The following is a 20,489-nucleotide window of genomic DNA, read 5'->3' on the forward strand; positions in this document are numbered from 1 at the left end:
CTTCAAGAGGGTTTGGTTTTGGGGAGTGTCCGTGGTCGGGTGTGTGCCCGCTCAGCACTTTAAGAAGGTTTGGTTTGGGGAGTGCCCGTGGTCGGGTGTGTACCCGCCCGCTCAGCGCTTTAAGCCGGGAGTGAGTCCGACAGGAGGCGTGTCTCTCGCGTGTCTCTCGCTTGTCTCTCGCGGCCGGAGCGCAGCGCTGCCAAACGCAAGTGTGGCGAAGGTGTTTCGCCTTCTCTATAGACACAAATCAACTTTTTTGCGCTGATCTGGTGACTTCCCTGCTGCAGCTGATCTGGGGTAAGCCTCTTTCTTGAACTCTACATTTATTTACATGAATAATTCGAACCTTGTTCAATTCATTTTGAGGCGTCGCGTCTTAGAAGCTTTTTCTTATGTCTTTTTTCTTTTTAAACGGCCAGCACATGCAGAACACTTTTTAGGCGTCTCGTCAGCCAGGTTTTACATTCGTTTTTGCAGTTTATCGGGCCAAAGCCACTTTTCATTATTTGACTTGGAGCGCAAAATCAGTTTAAATATCGTGATACAGTATGAATTCTAAACAGTGCAAAGACGCGACTTTTTTGCGTCTCTGCCTGACATCTAGCTGAAGAAACATTGTCATGGTCCTCCTTCACCCCGGTTTCGTGTCTTTACTTTTATGGAATTGTGAGACATTAAGCCATAGCATCGTAATGCTGAGGGTGATCTGTAGAATGGTTCGTGGTTCGTGTAGAACGTATCTAGTTCACAGAACGGGCTGAAAGCTCCCAGGCTCGAGGGGGTATTTAAATCCAACAACTAAATACTACATTAGATTTAAATGAACTTTAATGTCATACAACTATGTCTGGTCAAGCGTCTCCTGCAAAGGGCACTTGAAACGGCCGCTTGAAGTTTCCAATATGTTTGCAGTATTTAGTATAAGATGATGAAATCAGTGACATCCAGATAAGTCCTCAGATGCCGACACTATGAATCGGTATTTTTTTATGAAATGCAAAACGTTATACATTCCAAATGTGTAGTTTCTAAAACGCTTTGGAAAGTGGAGATTCTGTTTCTGTATGTGTGTCTGAACTCGTGTGAAATGGTGCTCAGCTCATTCCTCGCTGCATACGAATACGTCTAAATATATTGAATACTATTTTCTGAAAAATGACAAAACCACAGAATAATTGTACTGTGTGTTGGTCCAGGTGTGAAGTGTGTGCTCTAAACCAGTGGTCTTCAACCCTGCTCCTCTGGACCCCTGTCCTGCATGTTTTACATGTTGCCCTGCATCATCAAACCTGTTCTAATGAATGGTCGTCGTCAGATTGTCATCCAGGTCTGGACAGCTCTGTTTTGACACAGTGAAGCAGGGGGACATCTAAAACATTCAGGACAGGGGGTCCTGAGGACCAGGGTTGGAGACCACTGCTCTAAACACTCAAACATGGGTCCGGAATCATTCATTGACATTAAACTTGCGCATAGAACTTACATGTTTCAATTTCAAGTTGCAAACATGTTGAGCATCCAGCCTCAGTCCTAACTCTGGTGTTGGCTACTGTAAGTGGATCTCTGTACTGTATATAGGCAGGTGCTGTGAAACGAAATAGAAAGTTCGGGCTTAAATAGCTTGATCATATGGCTTCGTTCTGAACAGACTAGCGCTGATTATGAAGACAAACAGTAATAAACTGGCAAAACAAGAAAACATGAAAGTGCGTTTTTATTGTTAAAATGTGATTGAACAGAAACACAAGTCTGTGGTGCTGAAACATTAGAAATCAAGGCTGAATCCCGTCCGCTGTCCATGGTGCTGAACACTCCGGAATGCAAACAGTCATGTTTATGTTATCAACAGTGATCTAGGTCATAAGGCTTATCAATATTCATACGGTATTTAAATTGTATATCACTTTTAGGGTGAAATTAAATCAACGTATCGTATTATGTTTTATTTTTTTAAATCAAACATCTTTGATCTTTTAATTATGATCTATTTTTAGTAGCGTACATTAGAAGACGTAGCCTTAATTTTACTTCATGTTGGCACACGTTAAACTTAAAAAAATTATACTTAAGCTTGACTGTCTTGTAAAGTTTGGAAAAGACTATAAGAAAGTACCAATGACATTAATAAGTAAGAATCTGACTCAATACTTAAAGAACAAACTTTTTACACACCTTGTGAATAATAGCCCACAGAAACAATCAGTGCGTTTGTATCTTGAATTGTGTTTGTGTCAAATTAAAGGAGGCGATGTTGGCATTGTTACCAGAATTAAAAAAAAAAAAAAAATCACCTTGATTTGACCATTATAGTTGGAGGCCATCCAAACGCTGAGAAAATACTAAAGATCACGCTCAATGTTTTCGCCTGTCACTCCAGGTTGTAAATACTTCACTGGTCATCAAGAGGAACATTTGTGGTCATTTAATGTTAAAAAATGCGAGGGTTTAAAATGTTATTTACACGATTATTGTCTAACGGTCTGCACAATCTCTGTTTGAAGATACGGAGAACATACACATTATAATTAGAAAGAAAGAATATGAGTGCTCAAATACACTCTTAGTCAGGTCCCTCTTGGAAAAGAGATTTTAATCTCAATAAGTCTGCACCTTGTTAAATAAACGAAACAAAAAAAATGAGTGCTGAAATACACAGGGGGCCGTGAGTGAATAATTCTGACACTAGTTTTGCCTCGAACATGAGTCTGTGCTTGAGTGACCCCGATCAAACACATGAGATCTTGAATGAATGAATGAATGAATGATCCCCGGATCAGTCTGGGGGGATGAATGAACCCAGGATCAGTCTGGGTGGGGGGGTGAATGAACCCGGGATCAGTCTGGGGGGATGTATGAACCCCGGATCAGTCTGGGGGAGGGGGGGTGAATGAACCCGGGATCAATCTGGGGGGTGAATGAACCCGGGATCAGTCTGGGGGGATGAGGAGAGCGACAGACGACGACCCGGGGACTCGAAACAAGGGAAACAAGGGAAGGGGAGCGGAGGAAGGAGGGGAAGGCAGTTTAGGTGAGGATGGCAGCTGTAGTCGAGGAACATGCCCGCTTTCCTCCTGCTTTCTAACTGCCGGCGCGACGTCAGCGGCGGCGGCGGCGCAGCGGGCGGAGCTCGGACTGCTGAAGCTCCAACTCTCTTGTCACTTGCTGGATCCGCAGCTCTCTCACCCTCTCATCCTTGTCTGCTTTTATCTTCCAGTAAATGGATATCTTCAAGCTCTGCCCTGCCTAAAATGGATGCCCCACCGCCTCCCCCACCGTCCTCCTCTCCAGCCGAGTCCGAGGGCTGCTTCTACTTGACGCAGTGAGCTGGACACGCACTGGTTTTATTCTCCTTTTGCCGAATGGATGAGAGAACAGAACACCATAGCTAAAAGCATGTTGGCGAAGACCATGCCGTGATCTTGTTACTGTCCGAATACACGTGAAAGGGGCTTAAAGAGCAAAATAAATATTTGGAATATACCGATCCAGGGATTGAAAATCCTGCGCGCCACAAGCACCATGAAGATCAGCAGCCTAGTGATATTTAAAGGGGGTTTGGGGTTCAGCACCAGGCTGCTGTTGCTGCTGCTGCTCCACTGGCTGGGATGTTCTCATGGGATGCCGCACGTCCTGAGATTTGGTGAGCACATTCTTCTTTTTCTCCGTGTCACTCAAAGTTTGGCTGTGTGTTTACACCTCAAGCGTGTTGCTCTCTTTCCGATCTGTTGGAGACTAAGTTTTCCTCCCCTTTACCCACTTGTGGCACTGATACACTGTTACAAATATCTTGCTTGATCTACTTAAAAAAAAAAATGAAGGCAACTTTATGTAGATCAAGAAAGACTAGTCTTTGTATAAACTACTTAATTTTTTGTATGTAAATAATACATTTTGCAAGTACAGTCAACTTAATTGTGTTAAGTTTACTTTATTTCTCAAAATTAAGTTGACTTTACTTGCAAAGGAATTTTGTACATACTAAAAATTAAGTAGTTTATACAAAGACTAGTCTTTCTTGATCTACATAAACCTCTCATGCAAAGCATGTTTCATCTAAACGTTGGTCAATCTGCACAATAGATTAAAATTGTTAAAGGAAAGGTAAATACAACAAGATCATTGCTTGTTGTTTTTGTGTAAATGAAAAGATTAGCTGGGATTACGGAAATACTGCTGGTTAAGGAAAACATGCACAATGTCTTGTTTTTTGAACAAATGCAGATTAAGTTCAAAACTAGATGTATTCACGTAAAGCAACAAACTTCATTTTAAATTGTTAATATCACAGATTTAAATATGTTTACATGCGCTTAGATTTATTTTTTTCAGTGTAGCTGCTATTGTGTGTGTTAATGGAAGTTTAAGAACACTTTTAGCAGGAGCTTCCTCATTAGGGTTGTACACCCTGAGAGCTGGCACAGACATGCACACATAATGCCAGCTTTTTGGATCAGAAATAAAAAGGAAGCCTTCTCAGCAGGGAGACAAAGTTGGGGTATACTGTAACTTGTTGCCATACAGTTTGTTATTTAAACAATGAAAGTTTACAAAAAAAATGCTTTGGATAAAAGTGTCTGCTAAAGTAGTAAAATACTACACCATACCCTTGGGCTGTATGTGGTTCCCCTGCCTTATGTGTCTCACGGTCATGTAATCTACTTTTGTGTCAGATGTGATTTAGGGTGTGATACCATTGTTGTGATGTATGTATTGATCTTGCTCTACTCTATATGGGAAAAGAAAAAAAAACAGTGTTTTATAAAAAAATGGGACCCATTAATTTGACATAGAGTGGGTACCTAAGTCAGTCATGTTTCAAAAATAAAGCAAACTCTTTCTTTGCTGTTAGAGACAAACTATTTGGAATATCTATGAACATCAATTAGCACATTTAGATGTTTTAAAATACAGAGTAGAAAAAAAATTATTCGACCCAGATGTTTTTTGCAACAATATTAATACTATTAATACTTCCACGGAAATGTATTCCCTAGCTTCAATTCTTCACACGTGATCACATGGAAATGTGATACCATTTTATACATACAGGATTTTGGGCAACTATTTCTACTGTTGTGGTGTGAAGCATTTCTTATATTAATCAAAATGGCTGCAATCAGAGAAAAACATGAAAATATTAAAATGAAACATTTGGTTTAATTTATCCTATCAGCCATGTATTCAACGTATATATATATATATATATATATATATATATATATATATATATATATATATATATATATATATATATATATATATATATATATATATATATATATATATATACATACATATACAGTAGGAGGGATGCACATTATATGAAGTTCAATTGTTTTAAGACTGGAAATGAAGATAATATAGAAGATTATAGCAAACTGATGCAAGGTGAATTGATTTTTCTATGGATGGAACATTATGGGATTCACGTCCATGAGAAAGAAGTGGAGACAGATAGACTGGTGAGACTGTGAAGCTCCCTGTTGTCTCTCTTCATTACAGTGGCTGCCTTCCAGCTTCAAGACTTTCATTTCACGTCTCGGGGGAAACACCCAGTTTCCGACTATATCCCATTTTATCGTTGTCGTCTTTTACTCCTCTTAGGCCAGATCTAGGTCTGACAACAGAGACAAGAGGTTAAAGCTCAATGGTTGCTACGAGCTCCGTTGACTGTGTATGTTGAGCTCAGCTGCCTTCCACTGATGTCTGCAATTCGCTTCAGTAGTCTGTGTTTTTAATTCACATTATGGGATGCAACAGAATTCAGTTGTTTTGCTTTTTGAGGAAACAAAGTGACGCAATAAATCATTTTTTGTGTATCAGTGGGGGATCTTTTGAGATGGAACAATCAGCAGTACAAATCAAAGACACTGGCTTGTGCAATGATGCTTGAGACACATCCATATTTCAGGATAAATGGAACTTAAATGGTTATCAGGATGTTCTATAAGGGTAAATAAAGACATCTCAATTAAACATATAAGATATATATTAATTGATTTATTTAATGTGGAAAATGAGTGTTATATATTTGTGTTATACATCTTTAAGTGACATAAAAAAGCCAATTTAAGGTTAAAATTATGATCAGGTGTTTTTTCAGGGCACATGATATTATCATGCATGAGTGACATCATTATTTTTTTTGGGACATCACAGTAGTCTCCCTTTGGTAACGAAAACAGACTAGGAGTTCATGAAATCCTAATCCTGGCCTTATTTTTGTGTATTTGAAGATATTGAAATCATGAATAAACTAACTGGCCATGTACTGTGTTAAGGGCACATATCGTGGCCAGTGTGCACATTTACAGTAAATTGTATTCTGTGTGACTCGGGGTGGGGGGGGGGGGGTAATATCATGTTCAAATATCACTGCAGTAGCGTGTGGAACTGTCAGGATAAAAGAATTGTTGGGTGTCAAAGCAAAATCTGAAAAGACATCTTGTAAAAAACTGGATTTTTTTGAATGTTAAAAATTTGCAATATACAGCTCACTGTATCACTGAAATTATTTAAGCTCATCAATTATTCTGCTTGTAATTGGTGTGATCGGAAACGAAATATATCTTTTTAATTTTAAATTTAGAAATATTCAGATATATGAAAGAGGATAACTCAGAACACAAATGTCACAGCTAATATTATAATGAATCTCATCTCATAACAAAAATCTATTTACAGAGTCCTATTATTGGACGATAAATGTACATATATATATATGTGTATATATATATATATACATACATACATACATACATACATACATACATACATACATACATACATACATACATACATACATACATACATACATACATACATACATACATACATACATACATACTAGGAATGGGCGGTATGGACTAAAAAAATGTATCACGATAATTTCTGGCATTTATCCCGATAATGATAAAAATGACGATGAAAAAATACCAATTCAACTCCACCTTTGTAACTATAAATCTATCACCACATTCAGTCTTAGGAGCCCCAAAACACTGCTCTAAAAGAATACTAAATACTACTAAACTACACCAATTAAATTGAATTAATAAAAACCAATTAAAGGTTCCCCTGCTTCAACACACCGGATTCAGATGAATGTATCACCAGCCGCTTGTGATCAAGACTGTTGTAACGAAACCGTCATGTGAATCTGTGTTTCCCTGCGTGTTGAAGCAGGGAAACATCTGAAACGTGCCAGACACGGACCCTCAGGGCCCTGAGATGAGCAGCCCCGCCCGACAGGACTGATTGTCACTCTGATCAGATCATGGTTTAATGATATTTGATTGTCAGTATAGCTGTGTTCAAGTGATTTATTTGGTCGATGGGTTAAAACTCCAATAATATTACTACTGTGTTTTCACAGCTCAGTGCACGTTTTATTAAAAATATATTGCATGATCCTTCACAGGCTCCTTTCTTTCTTTCTTTCTTTCTTTCTTTCTTTCTTTCTTTCTTTCTTTCTTTCTTTCTTTCTTTCTTTCTTTCTTTCTTTCTTTCTTTCTTTCTTTCTTTCTTTCTTTCTTTCTTTCTTTCTTTCTTTCTTTCTTTCTTTCCTTCATTCTTTCTGGCTCATTTCCTTCCTTCCTTCCTTCCTTCCTTCCTTCCTTCCTTCACGTACGTTGTGCGTGGATTTAACACAGAACCATAATCAGCTTTACACAAAAACGTCATCAACGGGAATTTATCGTTTTTACCGTGAGATGACAAATTCTTACCGTGGGGAATTTTTTTGACGGTACATCGTGAACCGTAAAATATCACCCATTCCTCATACATACATACATACATACATACATACATACATACATACATACATACATACATACATACATACATGCATACATACATACATACATACATACATACATACATACATATATATATATATATATATATATATATATATATATATATACACATATATATACTTTGGAGATGAGATTTGCAATTACCGGCCACTTTATTAGGTCCACCTGGGATACATAATAAACCTAACCTTTTTTTTTTTTTTTTTTTTTTCTTTCCCCCTTGTCTGCACACATATTAATGATTGATACCAGGATGGTAGAAACCAAAAGTATATATATGTGCATTATTACTATATTGAATATATATACATATACGCATACATATGCGTACACATACATAAATATACACATACAAGCCCAGTGATTTTTTTTTTTTTTTTGGGGGGGGGGTGACGACATCCACTGCCAATCCAGGAAGCAGGAACACATGGAAACACACGTCAAGCACTGGAAATCTAATAAACCTAACCTAACAAACATGATAAACTAGTCATTCAGGTACACTCACCACTGCATAAACACACTCTCATACACCTACAAAGTGGCCGGTGAGTGTATATTACAGTTAAATATTGCATGTGTACGTAATCTATAATGGCTCGTTGGTGACTACATGTCTCTGAGAAATTTTTTTTTGTCATTTTTGTCTCATTCTCTGCTAATCTAATTATACCAAGAGGATATGACTTAAGAATAGTTTCTTACTTTTTCAAGAGCATTTATAACACTGTTTCTACATTATAGACGGTCTGCATGTGCTCTCAGAGTACAAGCTGTTTGTTCTTAAATCTTTTCTCTACATTTCCACACAGATTCAATAACACATGTGAAAGAGTGATGTATTTATTGTAATCAGTAACATCCAGGTGTACAAATATTCTGGAAAACAAAGAGAAATTAGTTATTCACTGAATCTGGCTGTAATAATGACTTTCAGTTTCACATCTAACATTCTCTGACTGTGGCTACATCTTTTGTTTTCCAAGCAACTCGCGTCACTGCAGATTTACTGCTTATTTACAAGTCATGAATGAGGCAGCCCAGAGCCTGGAGGATAATGTCAAACGTTCTGTTCAGTTATTGACAGGCAGGTTTCTCAGGGAGGGAGTTCTCACTAAAGAAGGAGTTTTCTGTCTTCGACCTGTCTGCAGTGCATTTGAGATGGTTGAGTCCATATTAACAAATATTCAATGTAGTTGACAAAAATCAGTGACAAAATTAGTCGCCATTGAATTTAATAATTGATTATTAGTTGGTGATTTACTTACAACACTTAAAGCAATAATGGTGTTCATGTTTCTTTTAATGATTTTAATGACATCATTTTTGCGTATGTGAGAATGAGCTGATGTGACTTGTCTCAAAGCTCCAGTTCTGTCTCATCTGTCCATAGGCCGTTCTCCCAGAAGCTTCAAGGTTTGTTGCTGCAAAGTGACATGAACATGGTAGGGATAGAGGTAGAGAGATGCAGTAGGACCAGAGAAGGACAACTGGTCATGACAACCAGATATCTGGCTAACTTGTTTAGTGAGATAAACAGATATAGTAGATGTGTTTACAACAGCTGGGATTCCGGGTAGATTTTTCGGGGCCTGATTGTTGAAATGTGTCTCCATTACTTGCGTATAAAGCCCAAAACGGCTTAGCTCTGCGATATTCGCGAGACCTGATAGTGCCTTATGTTCCTGGCAGAGCTCTCCGCTCTCAGAGTGCAGGTTTACTCGTAGTTCCTAGAGTATCCAAATGTAGATTTGGAGGGTGGGCGTTCTGCTATCAGGCACCATTACTATGGAACCAACTTCCAATCTGGGTTAAGGAGGCTGACATCACCTCCACCTTTAAAACTAAACTTAAAACCTTTCTGTTTAGTAAAGCCTATAGTTAGTGTTTAGTAAACTTGTGGTTAGTGTAAACTCGTGTGTGTTAAGAGTCATAGTTGCAGCTATAGAACAAGACTATAATAGTTAGTCTCAAATATAGCTTTGTGGTAGATATGCTGCTATAGGCCTATGCTGCAGGGGGGCACCGACATGATCCACTGGGCGGTGCCTCTCACCCCTCCTTCTCTTCTTGTCTTCTCTTCCATTTTCATTTATTTATTATAAGTATCTCCATCATTGTTGTCCATTGTTGTCCATTACCATAGCATAGCACCATAGCAGACCTGGACTGTTCTGAAGAAACCTTGTGTACTGGGGCCAATGATCGGAAGGTTGGCGGTTCGACTCCTGCTCCGTTCCAGTTGCTGTCGTAGTGTCCTTGGGCAAGACACCTTACCCACCTTGCCCCGTGTGAATGTGTTTGAATGTTTGGTGGTGGTCGGAGGGGCCGTTTGGCGCGATATGGCAGCCACGCTTCAGTCAGTCTGCAGGGCAGCTGTGGCTACAAACGTAGCTACCACCACCAGTGAGGATGTGTATGAATGAATAATGATCTCTGTAAAGCTCTGGGTGCCTTGAAGGGCGCTATATAAATCCAAGTCATTATTATTATTATTATTATCATTATTATTACATAAACAAAAACTGGAATCTGTCAGATAGATAGGATCTAAACCAACCTAGAGGTGTCCCTTTAATCCCAACAACATGCTCTAACCTTTGCAGTAAAACGCCGGGGTCTACAGTGTCAAAAGCAGCACTGAGGCCCAGTAGAACCAGTATGGACACTAATCCCTTATCTGAGGTCCAGTAGAACCAGTATGGACACTAATCCCTTATCTGAGGTCCAGTAGAACCAGTATGGAAACTAATCCCTTATCTGAGGCCATAAGAAGGTCATTCGTGACTCGAACCAGTGCTGTCTCTGTGCTATGATGCATTCTGAACCCTGACTGAAAAACTTCAAACAGATCATTTCTAAGCAAATGGTCACATACCTGGCTTGAAATGGCCTTTTCCAGAATTTTAGATACAAATTGAAGGTTTGAAATTGGTCTATAATTAACTCAAGAGAAGGTTTTTTAAGTAAAGGTTTAATTACTGCCACTTTAAAAACCTGTGGTACATATCCTAAGTTTAGGGATAGGTTGATTTGGTCTAGTATTGTCGTACCAGTAAGAGAAAGAACATTTTTGAATAGTCGAGTCGGGATGGGGTCTAACATACATGTGGTTGACTTAGCTCTATTAACGAGTGAGGTCAGCTCAGGGAGGTCTATAGGATCAAAACAGTCTAGAGTCAAGTCAGAGCCTAGGGAAGTCGCTAAAGCTGAAGAAACACCTACAACCGGCTGGTTGATTTCTTCTGTAATTCTCATGATTTTACTGTTAAAGAAGCTCATAAAGTCCCCACTACTGAGAGCTGCAGGAATGCACGGCTCAACAGAGTTGTGACTCTTTGTCAGCCTGGCTACAGAACAGAACCCTTTCTGCTGAACAGAAAACGTAAGTTACTTTTATTGTCCTCTATCAAAGATGAATAATAATATGAGTAATTGGAGACGCTTTTTTTGGGGCGGTGGGGGGAGGGTTCTTCAAGTCAGCCTTATCAGTGGTTGTGGTGGTGACCGGCATGAACAGTACACCGAGCTGATCCCACAAGTGTTCAGTGGGGCTGAGGTCAGGACTGCATGACATTCCATACGCTCCACCCCCAGTTTCTGGTGGTATTCTTTAATAAACCTGCTCTGTGGGGGTGAGGATTTCCATCTTGGAGGATAGAGTTTGGTCCCAGTCTGTGGAGATGTGGGATTGTCACTGGTTGCAGAATCTCATCCTGATATTTCTCTGCATTGAGATGGCCTCCAATGAACCTCGTTTTTTCCAGTGAGGGGAGATTATGCCCCACACCATCAAACTGCCTCCACTAAAAGATGTGTCTTCTCCACACTACGATCCAACTGCTGTAGACAGAATCTGGACTCATCGCTGAACTTAATGCTCCTCCACATGTCTCAGGTTCCAGTGCACGTGTCGCTGACACCAGCACAAACGGGGCTGACGGTGAAGGGCAATCATGGCGGGGGTCCTGGCAGTCCAATGAGACTGGAGATCGCCTGGGTACAATCTTTTCAGGATTGGCTGTGCAGAGAACTGCCGGCCATATTGTCCTGTAAAGCTTGACTGAAAATCTGTAGAAGACAGCCTATGGTACCTAAATGCTGTCAGGGTGAGGAAATAGACTTCTTGGGACACCGACTTCGTGGCCTATATATATATATATATATATATATATATATATATATATATATATATATATATATATATATATATATATATATATATATATATATATACAGTACAATGTATACAGATATTTTGTTATTATAACTTGTCAGGTGATACATTTAAAGTGATATTGGATCCAAAATATAGTTTCGAGCTGTCTGTGACACATTCAGTTGGTTGCAGTTTTGAAAATTCACCTCGGTCAACCTTCTGGACTCATCTAATGTAAACTCCTACACTGTTGCACGAGCTTGCACTTAAGCTTAACTAGTACATACCTCATAATGCTGCAGGAAATTCTTTCAAACCTGTGTTTTTTATGTTAATATAATAGCTTCAATATTCAACGTTTGCTTACTGTAGACATGAAGAATGTAGAATAGGAAATGACACTTGTCTAATTTCATTTCTTTATGCTTCCTCTTATATCTGTGTGATTCCCTTTGGTGTTTTTAAAATCATTTGAATATGCAATGTTTTGGTTCAATGACTTTATTTTTCCTTAACACTGAAAGTCTGAATTATCCTCTTTCTTAAATTAAATTTAGCAGTAATTTCTTTTGAGCATTACTTGGCCCACAGCCAGCAGACTGCTGGTAAATATATTTAAATCAGTGCTAAGCTGCTTAAAAATATTCATATTTATCTCTAAACTAGTTTATATAAATGTGAAACTATCTCAGACTGGCAAAATCAGTTACATGAAAAGAAAATTGCATGTCATTTCACATTTTCAAGGAGCAAACAAAGCAGAAGGTGGTGAGCGTTGGCAAGGCATTTGGCTCGGTGAGCTGGGCGTGTGTGTGTTTCTGATATGGCTGGCTTCAGACGCTCTATCTCTCCTGTCTCGGGGAGGCAAGAGGAGACATTTTCTTTTTCTTTTTCTTTTCTGTTTAAAACAGAAAGTCACTGTCCATTGTTGGTTTGGGAAATGTAAGAAGCAGTGCCTTAGATGCTGACTGAGGCTGAGCTGGAGGTGACCTATAGCATAGACAAAAAGATGCACTGTTCTCTCTGAACTGGAACACACTGAGCACAGAAAAGACCAGATCCATTTCCTATATCATTGTGACAGTAATATGAGACATGACTTTTCATGACACACTCTCCTCAGTTTGTTATATCCTTGTGGTGTGTCCTGCACTTAGATAATGTGTACCAAGAGCTGTATCCTGGTACCATGATGACTTTGTGCCCTTGAGGCCAGTGACTGAAATAAATACTTTTCCAGTGCTCTGCTCTTGCATGATTCAGCCTCACTTTGCTGAATCTGGCCCTAATTGTTATGAATGTCCCTACCTTACAGGAACAAACTGCTGCAGGAGTAGAAAATATCTTTCCCATGTTAAGATTTGCTCTGAGAATTTTCTTTGCAATCTCTGTTGTAATGTCTTTGGTCAGCTGTTTCTGACGTAAGCTTACAGCAGTTGACAAAATCAAATCAGCCCAGATAATATTCACAGAAAAGACTGGTTAATTAGAAAGTACTTTATTACTCTTTAGAATGTCGTTGTATTAATATTAATTTGGAGATTTGGGAAATCACTACTAGGTACCAAGGTATGGATCCAAACCGGGGCTTCCGTCAGGTCGTTCGTTGCACAGCGACATAAATTCATGCCTTTGTTTTAAGATAAAGCCGAAGATATTTTTAGTGAAGGAAATGCAAACAAGGTTGTTTTAGCAGCATCTGGTGATATTACATTTCAGGTAAAAGGTGTCTTGATATGCAATTTAAAAAAAGATAAATGCAGCCGGCCAGGCAGGGCGGCTGGGTGACGGTTCGGAGGAAGCGTAGTCCTAAAAGGTGCACGGAACACCACCACTCGCTTCACGTCTCTAACCGTTTTTCCCCACTCAGCGACACACCCGTTGAGAAGCCGACCCTGGTGATTGGCGACTCCATAGTCAGGCATGTGAGGCCGACTCCAGCCACCATAGTTAGGTGCATCCCGGGGCGGGCGACATTGAAGCAAATTTGAAGCTGCTGGCAAAGAGTAATCGTAAATTTGGTAAAGTTATATTTATTATACATGTCGGCGCTAATGACACCTGTCTACGCCAGTCGGAAGTCACTAAAGTTAATATTGTGTCGTGTGTAACTACGCCAAAACCATGTCGGCCTCTGTAGGTTTCTCTGGTCCCCTCTCCAATCTGACCCGTGATGATATGTTAAGCCGCATGTTATCGCTCCTTGTTGCCTCGTTGATGTTCAGAAAATGACGTGGCCTTTATTGACAATTGGAAGACCTCCACATTTAAAACCAAACTTAAAACCCTTCTGTTTAGTAAAGCCTATAGTTAGTGTTAGTAAACCTCTAGTTAGTGTAAACTCTAGTGTGTTAGAGTCAGTAGTCATAGTTGCAGCTATAGAACAAGACCATAACAGTTAGTCTCAAACATAGCTTCGTGGTAGATATGCTGCTATAGGCCTCTGCTGCAGGGGGACACCGACATGATCCACTGGGCGGTGCCCCTATCCATTCTCTTCCCCTCTTCCATTTTTTATTATAAGTATCTCATAACCATCATTGTTCTCTATTGTTCTTGGATGCGCTGGCGGAGGAGGAGGTTGGACAGACCGGGCAGACGCAAACGGATTGTGAGGGTCTGTTGGGAACGTCTGGCTGAGCCCTCTGTCAGGGACATCTTCAACTCCCACCTCCGGGAGAGCTTCTCTCAGATCCCGGGGGAGGCGGGGGACATCGAGTCCGAGTGGACCATGTTCTCTGCCTCCATTGTCGACGTGGCGGCTCGAAGTTGTGGACGCAAGGTCTCCGGTGCCTGTCGTGGCAGCAATCCTAGAACCCGGTGGTGGACACCGGAAGTACAGGATGCCGTCAGACTGAAGAAGGAGTCCTACCGGGCTATGTTGGCCTGTGGGACTCCTGACGCAGTACATAGGTACCGGCAGGCCAAGCGAGCCACGGCTCGGGCAGTCCTGGAGGCAAAAACTCGGGTCTGGGAGGAGTTCGGGGAGGCCATGGAGGAAGACTTTCGGTCGGCCTCGAAGAAATTCTGGGGGACCGTTCGGCGCCTCAGAAGGGGGAAGCAGTACTCTGCCGGCACTGTTTATGGTGTGGGTGGGGAGCTGTTGACCTCGACTGGGGACATTGTCGGGCGGTGGAAGGAATACTTCGAGGATCTCCTCAACCCGACTGACATGCCTTCCACTGAGGAAGCAGAGAGTGTGGACTCGGGGACGTGCTCATCCATCAAGCCGAGTGTCTCTGGATGTCGTAGGGCTGTCTTGGTTGACACGCCTCTGCAACATTGCATGGAAAAAGGGGACAGTACCGCTGGAGTGGCAAACCGGGGTGGTGGTCCCTCTTTTTAAAAAGGGGGACCGGAGAGTGTGTTCCAACTACAGGGGGATCACACTTCTCAGCCTCCCCGGGAAAGTCTACGCCAGGGTACTGGAGAGGAGAATACGGCCGATAGTTGAACCTCGGATTCAGGAGAAACAATGCGGTTTTCGTCCCGGTCGCGGAACACTGGACCAGCTCTACACCCTCCGCAGGGTGGTCGAGGGTTCATGGGAATTTGCCCAACCAGTCTACATGTGTTTTGTGGATCTGGAGAAGGCATTTGACCGTGTCCCTCGTGCCATTCTGTGGGGGTTGCTCAGTGAGTATGGAGTCCGGGGCCCTCTATTAAGGGCTGTCCGGTCTCTGTATGATCGGAGCAGGAGTTTGGTTCGCATTGCCGGCAGTAGGTGAGACTTGTTCCCGGTGCATCTTGGACTCCGGCAGGGCTGCCCTTTGGAACCGGTCCTGTTCATAATTTTTATGGACAGGATTTCTAGGCGTAGCCAGGGGCCGGAGGGGATCCGGTTTGGGAACCACAGGATTTCCTCTCTGCTTTTTGCAGATGATGTTGTCCTGTTGGCTTCATCGGACCAGGACCTTCAGCATGTGCTGGGGCGGTTTGAGGCCGAGTGCGACGCGGCAGGGATGAGAATCGGCACCTCCAAAACCGAGGCCATGGTTCTCCATCGGGAAAGGGTGGCATGCCTTCTCCGGGTGGGTGGAGAAGTCCTGCCTCAGGTGGAGGAGTTCAAGTATCTCAGGATCTTGTTCACGAGTGAGGGAACGATGGAGCGTGAGATTGACAGACGGATCGGTGCAGCGTCCGCAGTTGTGCAGTCTATGTACCGGACCGTCGTGGTGAAGAGTGAGCTGAGTCGAAAGGCAAAGCTCTCGATTTACCAGTCAATCTACGCACCTACCCTCACCTATGGTCATGAACTTTGGGTAGTGACCGAAAGGACAAGATCGCGGATACAAGCGGCCGAGATGAGTTTCCTCCGCAGGGTGGCTGGACGCTCCCTTAGAGATGAGTTTCCTCCGCAGGGTGGCTGGACGCTCCCTTAGAGATAGGGTGAGGAGTTCGGTCACCCGAGGGGAGCTCGGAGTCGAGCCGCTGTTCCTTCACATTGAGAGGAGTCAGCTGAGATGGCTTGGGCATCTGTACCGGATGCCTCCTGGACGCCTCCCTAGGGAGGTGTTCCAGGCATGTCCCTCCGAGAGGAGACCCCGGGGAAGACCCAGGACACGCTGGAGAGACTATGTCTCTCGGCTGGCCTGGGAACGCCTCGGACTCCCCCCGGAAGAGCTGGAGGAAGTGTCAGGGGTGAAGGAAGTCTGGGCATCCCTGCTGAGGCTGCTGCCCCCGCGACCCGGGAACGGAGTGAGTGAGTGAGTGAGGTTGCTGCCCATACCAGCGTAGTCTCCCCTCTGCACCATACAGCTCTTATGTGTCAATCACCAGAGTTGTTGCTGATATGCCATAAATCAAATTCCCTAAACCTTCATATTTAAATTTCAGGCTGTTAAGATTGGCTAGTGGATGGAGAATGATGGCTTCCCTTTCCCAGGGGCTGGGATTATATATCAATAATGTCCTCACTGCCAGGGAGGTTCTTTCATTAGCCCGTATTTTTATTGAAGTGTCATCCGTATTATGAGACCTTCTTAGTCTCTCAGAATATCAGCTGTGTGTGTGTGTGTGTGTGTGTGTGTGTGTGTGTGTGTGTGTGTGTGTGTGTGTGTGTGTGCTACTTGTAGAGAAGCCTGGGTTGTTCTCAACCCATTACAGTAATACAGTCATACATAAATCTAATGTCATCAGTGTGATGTGATATTGGATACACAGGAGATGATTAAGACTGTGGTGAAGGTTACTGAGACCATGATAACTTAGCAGCTGTAGTACATTAAGGCTGCGTCCCAATTGAACCCCTCGCCCTCGTTTTCTTCACTAACCCTAACTTTTGCGCGTTCCCATGAGGGTAGTGGTGTCCCAATTCCTCTTTCCACCTAGGGGGAGGGGGCATAACGAGGGCTAGGGGCTGAGAATAGCCCCTACGGATCGAGGGATTTCAGATGCTGACTTGGCGAGCGAGGGGGTATGAAAATTTCCCAGAATGCTTTTGCCGTAGGCTCTGCGTCGATTTGACTCGCCGACCGAAGGCAAACATGCAGACTCGTCTCAGAGAAATAGAGAGAAATAATCCTGTGACCCGTCAGACTTGTTTTGGATGTTTCTGATATAATAGTCTTCAGAAACTACAAAGTAATCCAGCTGTTATCTGGGTAATTTACACACTTTCAGATAAAGTTGCCGAAGATCACGCCAGAATAAAGGGATTTATGGTTCCGTGTTACACCAACGCAGAACCTACGGCGTAGGTTACGTAACCTACGCCGTAAGCTCTGCGTTGATGTACGCGGCGACGCACGCCGTACCCTACGCCGTACCCTACGCCATACCCTACGCCGTAGGCTCTGCGTCGATTTAACGCAGACCCAAACTCCGGAGCTGGCAGACAGAAATCTCTAAATTTCGGAGCAAATTTCTTAACAGGCGTAGCTACAACTGTTAGATTTCATCTATTAAACCAACATCTTCCTAAATGATTTATTTCAGCCAGCGGTAATTCTCAACAGAGCTGCGTCCCGGGAGAGAGTTTCTCTCCCGGGACGACGGAGCAGCTTGACCTGGCGGACACGTCTGTTTTCGGGCTGTGAGCTGAGGCTGCTCCCCGGGGGCGGCGGCTCTTCTCATCTCCGAAAACATCGGGTCAAATTTCTTAACAGGCGTTATTTGGATAAACTGAGCCCCGGTTGCGGATTTTAAGGTTACCTTTATGCCTGAAAAAATATTAAAACTTAATAAAGTGCCATATTAACAGCGCTACAGCTGAAATTAAAACAGCTTTTGGCTCTCAGCTTCCTGATCGGGGTAGGGATGAAAACAAGGGGGAGTGGGGGTATTGGGACAGGCACCTGGGCCAAGTGCCCTAGATCTCAAGTGCCCTAAAATCTCCCCCTTCATTTTTAGGGGTTAGGGAAGAAAAGAAGGGCGAGTGGAGAAAAGAAGGGCGAGTGAAGTTGAATTGGGACTGGGCCTTAGTATACCCTAAAATGTAGGTGGAATCCGTTGATACTGATAGCTACATATTTGAACCTGCAGTGAAAGACACAACACCTCTCCAGTATTCTTTCATACTTCCTATGTGATGTAAACATTTCTGGTCAAAGGTTTAATTCAGTGGAAATAAATTGGCTTAATGCGACATACTGTACAGTATATAGTTCTACTTTTTTACATCAAAAACATCCAAAATAAATGATATATAAATGATAAATAATCTGGATCTGTTAGTTCCTATGAAGCTCCCAGACCCCTGAGGTTCATCATTCTGTTAGTTCCTATGAAGCTCCCAGACCCCTGACGTTCATCTAGATCTGTTAGTTCCTATGAAGCTCCCAGACCCCTGAGGTTCATCTAGATCTGTTAGTTCCTATGAAGCTCCCAGACCCCTGAGGTTCATCTGGATCGGTTAGTTCCTATGAAGCTCCCAGACCCCTGAGGTTCATCTGGATCTGTTAGTTCCTATGAAGCTCCCAGACCCCTGAGGTTCATCTGGATCTGTTAGTTCCTATGAAGCTCCCAGACCCCTGAGGTTCATCTGGATCGGTTAGTTCCTATGAAGCTCCCAGACCCCTGAGGTTCATCTGGATCTGGTTTGTTGTAGTTCCAGAACCAGAACCAAGCAAGGTGAGGCAGCGTTCAGTTATTCTGCTCCTCACCGGTGGAACAAACTTCCTGTAGACCTGAGGTCTGCTCCAACTGTACTCTTAAATCAAATACTTTTTGAAAACCGGCGAATGAGATGTGTACCTGCTGTATTCTACTACCCTTACTTTTCATCAACTCGTGTTTTTTATTATTTGACCTCTTTTCTTATCATTTTATTTAATTTTATTTGTTATTTACTGTTTAATTATGTCTTGCCGATTTTAATGTTGATGTAAAGCACTTTGAATTACCTTGTGTTGAATTGTGCTATACAAATAAACTTGCCTTGCCTTGCCATGCCTTAGGGTAAACAAAAAACGACAACAACAAAAAGAAACCCACATTTAATTTCATGTAGGAAGCACACCATGCGGCTTACAGACACTTGCCACATGCCCTCGGTAGTGGGCTGCTCCCATAAGGAAACTTGAATCTTGCTGTAAATAGCAAATCTGTTCAGTGAAACATTTAACACCTTTAAAATCTCCATTTAGTATTCAGGGATGATTTGTGGTCGTGCTCGGACTTGGCTTATGTACAGTTGTGCTACAGTCACCTTCAATGGAGCATGCAGAAGTGGTTTCCCTTTTTTGTCCTCACTGAAATGCACATGAAGACGCAGACACAGAGGGAGGAAAAGAGAGAGATGTGCTCTCGCAACCCCAGGGGACATCGACAGAATTTATTTGGGCAAGTTCCTCTCACTAATTGAGAGGTTGAGCAGCAGGGCCCTGAATTGTGCTTATGTCTCCTGATGTTTAACGCAATGAGTTTGTAAAATATTATTTCCTTAGTTAATAATTGTACACGCAGCAAATTAATTTCCTTTGTGTTGCTGAGATTTTTCCACAGAGAAAGTTGCACTCTTGGAGGAAGTATCTCACGCTCTGCTGACTCGAAATTAAAAAAACACTTCAGGCATAGAGAGCAAAATGTGCTTAAAGAAGGAGAAAACAGAGAAGGGAAGGAGCAAAGAAAAGAGTTTTGAGTGGGTAAGAAAAAAAATTCAAGAGATTGAGAACGGGGAGAAGATAGGATGATGGTCAATCAGGAACAAAAACTAAATGTAAATACAGTATATGCCTATCTTTTACAGAAGAACTGGCGAATGAACATTAAATATCCTTTTTGGAATCAAACGTCTGTAATACTGTAAAAAAAAAAAAAAAGCAAAAATCAGCTAAGGTCATAGCCCGTTTGTAATCATTGTTAACACCATCCATCCATCCATTTTCCGCCGCTTATCCGGAACTGGTTCGCGGGGGTCTTAGCAGAGATGCCCAGACTTCCTTCACCCCAGACACTTCCTCCAGCTCTTCCTCCAGCTCTTCCTCCAGCTCTTCCTCCAGCTCTTCCTCCAGACACTTCCTCCAGCTCTTCCGTGGGGAGTCCGAGGCGTTCCCAGGCCAGCCGAGAGA

At 42.3% G+C, this 20,489-nt stretch overlaps 1 protein-coding gene across 1 annotated transcript in view; it reads left to right on the top strand.

Annotated features, from left to right (window-relative positions):
* Positions 1-217: 217 nt before the first annotated feature.
* The window catches only part of grik2 (glutamate receptor, ionotropic, kainate 2), a 540,292-nt gene continuing 520,020 nt past the window's right edge, over positions 218-20,489 (top strand). Inside the window, exons 1-2 of the mRNA XM_061715437.1 lie at positions 218-297; positions 3,215-3,640. Of these exons, the coding sequence (XP_061571421.1) occupies positions 3,520-3,640 (121 nt within the window). The 5' untranslated portion in view covers positions 218-297; positions 3,215-3,519. The remainder of the gene's footprint in view (positions 298-3,214; positions 3,641-20,489) is intronic.

Source organism: Cololabis saira, chromosome 3 (genome assembly GCF_033807715.1).
Source record: "Cololabis saira isolate AMF1-May2022 chromosome 3, fColSai1.1, whole genome shotgun sequence".
Classification (NCBI taxonomy): domain Eukaryota; kingdom Metazoa; phylum Chordata; class Actinopteri; order Beloniformes; family Belonidae; genus Cololabis; species Cololabis saira.